This window comes from Parambassis ranga, chromosome 15 (genome assembly GCF_900634625.1).
Source record: "Parambassis ranga chromosome 15, fParRan2.1, whole genome shotgun sequence".
NCBI lineage: Eukaryota > Metazoa > Chordata > Actinopteri > Ambassidae > Parambassis > Parambassis ranga.
This window is the reverse complement of record NC_041035.1, coordinates 11,597,047-11,607,468: the sequence shown is the minus strand read 5'-3', so window position 1 is coordinate 11,607,468 and position 10,422 is coordinate 11,597,047. Positions and strand designations below refer to the sequence as shown.

Here is a 10,422-nt window from a genome sequence, read left to right as displayed (position 1 = left end):
GAATGAGTGAGTGAGAGAGAGAGAGAGAAAGAGAGAGCCTGTCCTTGCGTGTGTGTTGTGTGTCTAGAGTTGTATGGTTGCTGATGGTTAGAGGCAATCATGTCAGTGGGAGTGTCATCTGACTCTGAGGGTTGCAGAAGCAGAATCAGCTCAGTGGAGGAGGCTGTAACTATGGGCTGGGATTCTTTAAAAACAAAACAAACCTCCTTACATAACAAAAAAGTTTTAATCTTTTTTTTCCAGCACAGGGATTTAGGTGAATCGAACATCACCAAGTGGTTTCAATAAATAAGAGAGCGATTTGATCCTCTGTCCATTGTTAGCATTCAGTGCCGATCATGTCCCTCTCTGTGCCTGACCGGGTCTCAGAGCTGATCGTTTCTGATGAATCTGTTGCCTTCAGAGTGCTTGCCATAGTAGATGTAGCGACACTTGGCGAATACCCCTAAAAAAAACAAAAACAAAATGAGTAAAGAAAGTCAGGTGAGGGTGTGGATCATGCTAAAGAAAACACTCATCATAAAGAAACTGAGAAATAAATCATATATTCACCTGCTTTAATGGCACCTATCAGAGGCTGGAGTGTATCTAGACTGGAGTGTATCTAGACTGGAGTGTATCTAGACTCACAGCTGGCTCTGCGCATGTAGCTTATTTTGTAACATTCAAATACAGCAACAGTTCTATAAGGAGTAAATCAATACTGCTTTATTGAAATTGTCAAATAAAAAACTGGGCTTGGGAGCATTTCAATTATGAAGATATAAAAAAGGTCAGCATGTTTGGACAGTAAGTTTGACAATGTAAACAAAACTACATGGTATGTACTGCTGGGTGGCTTTATATGGCAGCACCTGTTCTGAAGAAAGACCAACGTGGCCTCAGGTCAGAGTTCTAACAGTTGCTTGCAGAACTTTGTTGGTAGTCCATTATACACACTCACACACTACCACCACAGTGAACAATTAAAGAGTTACTTTTGTACAATTACTAATAGCACACAGTAAACAAATCCAACACTAGAATATTTCTTATAGATTTTAACAGTTCTTTGTGAAAGAAGCAGGATTTCACTGCTGTTACTGATCATTATCCAACATTGGCACAAACTAGCCAAAACAATTCATCCATGTAATAAGATGAGGTAGTTTTAATCATCAACACAGATCCAACAAGGTTCATAATTTTCATATTTCATCATTAAAATAGGAGGCTAAAATGACACACACCTACCTACCCACACACACATATACAACTGCCCTGAATTCTCCAAATTTGACTTTATATCTGCTCACTGAGTTTGGAAGTTAAGCAAAGGATCTTGGGTGCAGAGTGTTATTACACTGATGTGATGCTACAACCAAATTAAGTGTAATAAACTTATGACCTTATGAATCTCATCTGAATCTTGTGTGTGCTTTAAAGCCCATTAGCTGCCTGTGGTTAAAGCTGGCACACCACACACGCAAAAATCACAGATAATGCTAAGAGACATTAGTACAAATCTGTGCAATTATTCTAAAACAGGTTTATAAAAGAGTTTTTTGAATATGTGAGAAACAGGACATCACTCCTACATTTAGATAATTCCAGAGTTCTGAAATCAAAGGCATAAGTCATCAACAGTATGCACATAGGAGATGAATCCAAGGTGGTCAGCAGTACTTTCTTGTAATGAAAGGTGGTGCTGTCCATGCAGAGGGCTGCCCACAGCTCCGCGGTTGGTTTGCTCTGCTGCTGATGTCGCAGCACTCTCATTGCCACTTGATGAATGTGGCGGGCTGCACTAGGGTGTCACCTCTCACCAAATGAGGCAAGGACAAGTGGCATTAGTGCTGTCAATGATCCTCTGACAGCAGAACAGATACAGCTTTCACCAGGTTTTCTAAATAGACATCAAGTGCATTATATGAGAAAGAGGAGGAGGAGGGGGAGGCCAGGCCAGAGACAAGGCAGGAGAAGAGAGACTTATGGGAGAGGCGGTGTCGTGGAGAGATGAGGGCTGCTCCAAGTGGTAAGTCCAATCACATAATCCAAAGAGACATTGTCAAGGGCGGCGAGAGAATGGCAACTAAGTGACAGAAAGCAGAGACGGGGACAGAGATACTGGTGCCATATTAGTGCCAAGCATATTCTGATGCCACCCTCAATTCTAACCAAACCTGACACTCACACTCGCTCTCTATCCCCCACTCTCTCTGACTCTTCAAAGTAGGCTCTACGAAGTCACACACACATATACGCACATATACAGTAGGCACATGTACACACACAGAGATGCATATACACACACACACACACCAGTCCCTTGCAGCAGTAGTGGGTGTTCTGTCAGGCGGAGGAGCAGTACAGCAGCAGCAGAAGCCCACAGGCCCGAGGACAAGCTCAGTCAATCTAAATCTGGACTTTGTAGTGGAGCAGTGCTCATTTCCCCTCATAGCCCAGCTACTTGAGGTGATCCAAACACTGAAGTGTGAGAAGCTGTCACCTCCGATAAAATCCGGGACCAGCTCCGTGCCTGCCTGCCTGCCTGCTCCCCGGTGTATGAGGGGTACATATACTAGTGTGTGTGCGTGTGTGTGTGTGTGTGTGTGCGCTTCTCTGACAGCGAGGAGGTTGGGGTGGTGGTGATGAATTCCAGCTGCCGTGATTTGCCTCGGGATATAGGTGCCACGGCTGGAGACTGGGCTTGACACCACAGGACTCAGGGTGTCTCGCAGCGCTCTGATCACATGGGCGCTCGGTCCTTTCACATATTCACAGCTTACCCAGCGAGAAACTCACTCTCTCCAGGAGTGGGGCCCTTAAAGAGATTACCCACTGAGGTACCAGAACCAAGCTCCTATAAGACATTACCTAGAGGGGATATATTTGTAGGTTGCAACCAAAGCCTTTCAGAGATAACCTTCACAGATGAAGGAACTAAAGCTAAAGGCCCCTCAAGCCTTCACACTCTGCTGAGCTCGTCACTAGCCCGTGGGGACTGAGGAGGATTGGAGGGAACACATTCTGCGAATCTCCAGCACCAATCAGAAAGCTCTGGACGATGTGTGACCTGCACCTCTCCAGCAGCGCTAATATATACACTTGTGTGTGATCAAAGAAAAGGAGGGAGAGTAAATTAAGGGAAAGTGCGGAACACAGAACAGGGACAAGGTCTGTTTCCCAGTGGGTGACGAAGTGCATAGATGTGAAAGCTGTAGATTTCAGCACTACATTAAGCAGTGTGTTGTGTGCATAAACACATTCCACTTCACTGCATTCCCTTCACAGCGAGAGCTCGCTCCTATTACAAGACAAACCAGGAGAAAGATGTGGTGGTTGGAGACGGGAAAGGGAATAACTAAAGTGAACTCACTCTTACATAACGCCATCTGAGGCCACACTTGCGCCCGTGGGGTTCCGCCTGATGAACTGATACTTAATAACAAGTGTTACAGTGCCAAACCCCGTACAGTCCAACAATATCCTCTGTGTATCCTGAGCCATGGATGAGCACACTTGAATCAACACCCACACTCTGAGCCATATAGACATTATCACAAAGCCATACACACTTTCATCTCCAGCACACAGGGAGAACAGTGGGAGCGGCCATTAAAGTGACAGATTAATACAGTGATGTGGAGGCTAATGTTTCCATCATGCCCTAGCGGAGGAACAATCTGGCCTTTGTAGTGCATATGTCATGCAGCCCCTTGTTGTTTTTAAGGGGAGAAGCTACCCCTCGTGTGGTTATTAAAATGCTGCACAACCACTATCTGGTGTCTCCTTCTTGGTGAAAGCTGCAGTGTAAGTTCATCGTCAGATTGTTCGGTCTTTTCAGAGCTGATTACCCCAAAGCATGTGTCCTCTCCACAGGGGCTTGATGGGTCATTCTGCCACAGAGTAAGCTAGTCGTACAAGCGTACTTTTGTGTGTACAGTAATGTACTGGTATCATTTTTTATATATACAGAACAATCAATAAGGGCACAACAGATACCAGCTCTGCAAATTACAGCAGACACAAACCCAATCCCTGTGCACATATCATCTTAACTCCTGTCAAAGATGCAATCAATGATAGTTTATTGGCTTGTTGTATAAATTGACTATAATATAAACAGAGGTTTACAAGTGATACCCATAAATTAAACAATAAAAAATAAAGTACATTTCAACAGGAAAGCTGGTATTTTTCAGTACATTCTCTTCCACGCTAGCCTCATTTCAAAGAGTATTAAATATATTGTAAGTTTCTTCTTATGTGTGTTTTGTTCTGGAAATTTGAAATATCACCGTTTGTTGACTCCTTCCTCATTGTCTGTAGATGGCTTTCTTTTTTTGCCTTATACCTTAGGGTTAATGTCACAAATGGATTTTAGCAATCAACCCATTCCCACATATGCTACTTTACAATTTATTGCTAATACATTGATTTAGAGTGTAGGTTTAATGATAGCAAGCTTAAAAGTACACATTTCGTTAAATTCTAAATACAGAATACAGACCTATTCTGTCATGTAAGAGTGCTTGTGTGTCCTCTATTAAAGTTATAATACAATTTTTTTCATACATATACACTGACAGAACACACAACTTCTTCCGTGGGTTTCTGTGCATCTCACGTGTACTAGCAGGGATTCCTGCTATATTTGCTTGCATAGGCTCCTTCAAAAATGTATTTAATCAGTGCACACTTACAAGAGGAAAACAGGGAGTCGGAGAGGGGAGGGAGATGGAGTGGGTTTAATGATTGTTCCCTGCATACAATCAGCTTGACTCTTTTCAAGGGCCATCAATATGTCACAGAAAGACACATCCAACGGATGTTGCTTTAACATCAAGGTTATCTATTCTCAGCATGAATTCACTCCCTCCACTCCTAGTTTCTTGTTCAGCCCACTCTCCACATCCATCCTCCCCTCTTGTCTTAACTGCTTCCACTCAGTCTTTCTCCTTCTCTTATGTATTTGTTCTTTTTGAGTCGTCTTCTGATTTTGTTTGTTTGCTGACAGTTTTCAATCCTCCCTGGACTCTCAGTTTCTTTAGTGTTTTCAGCTAAAAGAGAAAAATGCAACACAAAGAATCCAAATTACAACACAATTACACTTTCTCTATTATCTCCAAGGGCTGAAACTGCACTGCTGGCCAGGTGGGGGATGGGGGGGGGGGTCAGGCTTCTACGAGAGTTGGTGCGAGTGACTTATGAGCTTGGGGCGTAGGCTGCTGTGAGCCAGGGCTATTATTGTGGACATGATCCATCTCTGGCTGTCCTTTTATCAGTTCAGCCCAATGCCATGAGATGGAGTCACCACCTCCTCTCTATAGGGAAGCCAGCAGATAGATAACCCCCCTGCGTCCCATAAACTAACAGCCAGTGGACTGTGATTCGGCCTACTGAGAGGTCGGCTGGCACACACAGCACATTGCCATGGAGAGAAATTGAATTGTTTCACTTAGTACTGGTATGCTGGTATGTGTGGAAAGTATGTGTGTGTGGAGTGTATCTCTCCTCTAAGTGAGTGTAAAACATTTCTAAGGAAGACAAACTAAACTTAACACTCATGTGGCGTTAGGGGGACTCAAACCTCGGTATCCTGAGTGCATAGACCTCGAAGAGCCACAGCCTTCCTCCTGACTTTTGCAGCTTTATTCATTACATGATTAGATGATGTAGAGAAACATGTTCCATTATCATAAAAGCAGCATAATGTTGGATCGCAGGGAATAATGTCCATATGTTCTGTTTACACAAACATAACCCTGTGTCCTCTGGAGGATTTATTATCGACCAAATGTGCTGTTTTTTCATGAGATTCTGTGTTGCAAAAGGAATAGGGTGTATATTTAAGTAGGAAATTGTAACAATAAATGTTGATAACTAATCTGTATTATAATTTCTTTATCTGTCTGTCTGTCCATATCTATCTGCTAAACTAGCTGCACTATGATGATGTCCCTTATGCAATATTCTGGTTTGTAAATTTTCTAATTATGTATTTTGACTGTCACGTTTTGCAACAAACTGCAGCTCTCTGTTTGAAACCTATCTTTTAAACTGGCAGGCATACAGTCTGTACAATCATGGCTGCAACTCAAACAGGACACACATGGCCTATAACAGGTTACATTCATTTAAGATTCAAGATGACATCAGCAAGGGGACCATCTTATTATCATTTTTATGGTACACATTTCTCAGAAAATGAGTAAAAGCTTAATATTGCATGTTGAAATGAACTCTATTCTTTCTCCATCTTTACTAATAGACTCCTCTTTCCATTAGTTAACCACTTTAACAGCTGAGGTGTCACCCATCTCTCTCGGGTCTCAAACAGTCCTCTAGCTTGTAACTTCAGGAATTAAGGTGACATTTGTCCTCCAGTGGTAAAAAATATTTAGTCCATTAAACATAAATAGCTGTCATTATGATGCATGCCCTGGGCCTATGCCTTCCCTGTTCCCCTCCTGGCCGTTTACTGCGGCCAAACAACTGCAGCGCCTGCATGTTCTCAACTTCAGCGTATTGATTAAACTTTTAAATAGCTGCCATATAACCCTGGGACATCAGGAAGATTAATTTGCGTCAATGTTCATCTGTAATTCATTAGCCATTTATACTCTGCACATTCACACAGGCTATCAGGGAAATGTGTCCCATTTTTCACCAAGGCAGAGGCTGGGGAGAAGGCAGAGAGAGAGAGAGAGAGAGAGAGAGAGAGGGGGAGAGAGAGAGAGAGAGAAGGAGGTGGTGGAAGGAGGGGATTGTACAGGCTGAAGAACGTGAGCTTGTAGCAAGGCGTGCAGAGTGGTAAAAGATCCAGGAGCTTTGAACGAATTCTAAAGAATACACATGGGGCCATCTCATAAAATTAAAAGCACACACTATTTGCTATTGCTATTGCTTAATTGGTTTTACAGAAACTTGACATATTAATATGTCCCTTCAAAGAATGTCTTGTATACATCCCAAAATTGTGTGTATGACTCACAATAACACTCACAACAACAACACTAAGGCCAGTGAAGGATTAAAAACAGGCACGGGGAGATGGAGAGTTGAAAGATTTGCTTTCACCACAGGCTGATAGGCTGTCAGTGGAAGGTTGCTGGGTCATGGCTCAACAAGCCCTGATCAATATCAGGTAGATTTTGCCACATGACTCTCTTTGAAGTACAACAATAATACATTCCATATGTTTTACTTGCTGTTATAGAAGAGGCTACATGTGTGATTAGGCTCATGATTAAAGAAATTTAAAAGATAAACAGGCAGTGTGTGTATGTCATATTTTAAATCAGCTGCATTAGTTCATTTAAAAATGATTGTCAGCTTACTAAATGCCTATAATCAAACACTTTAAATTGAGGATGGCATTATTCATTGATAAGTGATTCACAGTTTGAACCAGATAAATGCCCGTCAGTTATCAGTCTTTGTACTATCAACTTATGGGGATGAGGAGGAAATTGAATTCTGGGGCACATAAATTTTGAGTGAAGAAAGAGATTACCATTGTGGGGGGTCTAATGAAAAAAATGTGGTGAAATTAATTTCACTGACATTTATTTCACATAGAGCCAGAAGAGAACACTGGTTACAGTAGCTCTGGAGTCTGGAGATAAGAGGAGAGTGGTTTAAGGTGGGGGGACTCTAGTCTAGTTTACAAAGTCTTAGGTCCCCTTATTGGAGAGTCTTTCTCAAGGCATTCACTATGATCTATCCAGCACACACCTTGCATATTAAAAAAAAAAATCAGGAGAGTATTTATAAGCACAACAGTGACAAGCAGGTTATTTACCGCTGGAGTTGATCTGCCCTTATGGGTGCATGAAACTACTAATGATGCGAGTAATCATAAGCGCTCATTTACTCCCTTAACATGTGGATCACAAATCACCACACATGCACAGCGCATGGCGTGACAGTGATCGATTGTGTTCTTCATTACGCACTGGATTTCTAATTAAAAGAAAAGCACAGATAAGTGGTTAAAACCTCTGACCAAAATAGAAAGAAATAGTGAAAATTTGCAATTAGAGCTTTGACTGTGTTCGTTAATGGTGCCGTTAATAAGCGACTGGTGAGTCACTCAATGAAGGTTTAATCACTGGGACAGGATTCAATAACAAAAGAGCATAATATTAATCACCAGAGAGTGATAACTTCACTTCACATCTCTTTGACATTGGAGGAAGGGATGAATTAATGATGCTCTCCATCCGAACACATTAAATAATAATTATCAGGCAAAACAGCATGAAAGGGACTGCATAATGAACCCCATTGTCAGGTCAATTACAACCACATAAAACTGTTCAAAGGAAAGTAGCTTGTTACTAGATAGCCATACCAGAAAGGACAGCTGTGGCTTCATCAGTGGAAGGTGCTGTGGGTAACCTCCTCCCTCTGATTCCAGAGTTTTAAAATGTGTTGATGTGTTGACACAGTTTATACTTAGAGGGCATTGAAACTCCATCTAGCTGCACATGCCTACTGTAAAAAGAGCTAGGAGCTTTCAGCGACGCATTCAGCGAGGAGCACATCGAAAATTGGTTACCAAAAGATAAATGACATGACAATGACAGTGTTTTGCTGGCTCTAAAGCAATGTCAGTCGCTAAGTGCCATGTTAACTAAACTCAACTATGCAGACAATGATGGACTTCACGCATCAGTGGACAAAATGGCACCTCACTGCCTGTCAGTGGCAATTTCCATCAAATCAAAGATGGCCAGCAAATCTTGCCACAAGAATAACTGCTGCTGTAGTTTTACACATGCATATAAACATGCACTGATAAATTAGGCACGCATTGTGCAGTCTTTTTTCTTCACCGGACTATAAACCTGTCAATGGCTGCTGGCGTTCACTGAGCATCAGACACATCATGTCGTCCTCTCGTCCTTCTCTTTTGGTGTAGACATCAATTACAGCACGGGTGCTACCACACTGAGACACACTCTTAAACAAACAGCCCGGCAACCTCCAGTGTGACACATATCAATACTAATCTGACGTCTTGTTCCACAGTCAGCTTCCGGCTGCACCTGCCTGACCACAGTGCCCAGGGTTGGCTGTACTCCTTCACACTTCCTTCCCCTGAAGACATCAAACACTTATTACTCCCCATCCTGGCCCTGCTAACTGACTGGCCAGTCAGGGCCACACAGGGACCCCATTATTAGAGTCATTTCAGTGCCCATCCTGACGCCTGTTCTCTACCTGGGGCTCCTGCTCCCTGCCTGCCCGACTGAGTGCCTGGCCAGCCAAACAGTGATTGGACATGACATTGTGACAGAAAACAGGGGAGAAGGGCAATAGAAATAAAAGAACAGAGATGGCAGAGCGTGGCAGACAGAGATGGGGAGAGAGGAAGGTGGGTATGTTCGCCGGGGCCCTTGTGGCGTAGGGTGTGCCCATCAACACGGATGAGCGTTAGCCAAGAGCTGCATGTCACAATGATGGAGGGGCTGGATCACTCACATCAGAGCTTCATCTGACTGGAAGATATCAATCTCCAGGCCTAATCCAAAAGGACATGGTAAAATATCCTTTAACATTGCTCTTCCACCCTGCCTCTGTGTGTCCGATGCTTTTGTCTCTCTGGCAGCTGAAAATGTGTGTAACCTTCATTGTTGGACCTCAATCGACCATACTCATTTTCACATCCCATTTCCTCTGTCTCTAGCAGTGACAGTCAAATTATGATGGGCAAAATGGTACCTTGACATATGGCATTTAGCACAATTTGCCACTAAATGTGGCAAATTAAAAAAAAGAAAGAGAAGCAAAGATTACTACATGTCTACCATTCAAACTTCAAAAAGATTGAGGAAATGAACACATGCACAAGGTGTTGAAATGCAAAGTAAATTAAGCCATGCCCAGAATGGATCAGATCAGCATAAGACTGTGTGTTTTTTAATATCTGAGAGACATGCCTATAGCAGTGGTTACCCTGTGAGGCTTCTGGATCTGCACGATTGTTTGTGAGCTGTGAGATGACAAACCAGGCTTCAACTATACCATAGGTGTTGCAGGCTGATCAGCATCCTGTGAGGAAGAACTGGCAGTTATGGGCAGGTTTTAGGAGTGATGACAGCCTATAGTGATGAAAGAAAGAAGAGATTGCTGTCATCACCATAGGCTGGTACCTGCTGGCTGTCAGGTCCTCAGTGCCTTGCTGTGTGTTTTTTTTGGCAATTCAATGATCTGATTGGATGGAGTAGCTTGTGATAAATGGGGAGTTCCATATGCAGATAGGAAGAAGCAGAAATGACACAGGTATCATTTGGATATTCTGAAACAAGATCATTTTAGTTAAAGTGTTGAGAGGTTAATCTGCAGATAGTCAACAGCACTCAAGCAGCTTGTGTGTGAATAGTCAAGTAGTGTTACAGTCACTAATAAGAAGGGCATTCAGAACAGTAATAG

The 10,422-nt window shown here is 42.7% G+C and overlaps 1 protein-coding gene across 7 annotated transcripts in view; it reads right to left on the bottom strand.

Annotated features, from left to right (window-relative positions):
- Window positions 1–231: 231 nt before the first annotated feature.
- Window positions 232–10,422, bottom strand: part of lrmda (leucine rich melanocyte differentiation associated) — a 177,613-nt gene continuing 167,422 nt past the window's right edge. For 2 of the 7 annotated variants that reach the window (XM_028423484.1, XM_028423485.1), the window contains exon 7: window positions 4,569–5,042. In XM_028423484.1, the coding sequence (XP_028279285.1) occupies window positions 4,915–5,042 (128 nt within the window). In that variant the 3' untranslated portion in view covers window positions 4,569–4,914. Of the gene's footprint in view, window positions 446–3,861; window positions 5,043–10,422 lie in introns of those variants that run through there. The other 5 variants (XM_028423481.1, XM_028423482.1, XM_028423483.1 and 2 more) reach the window with 4 other exon arrangements.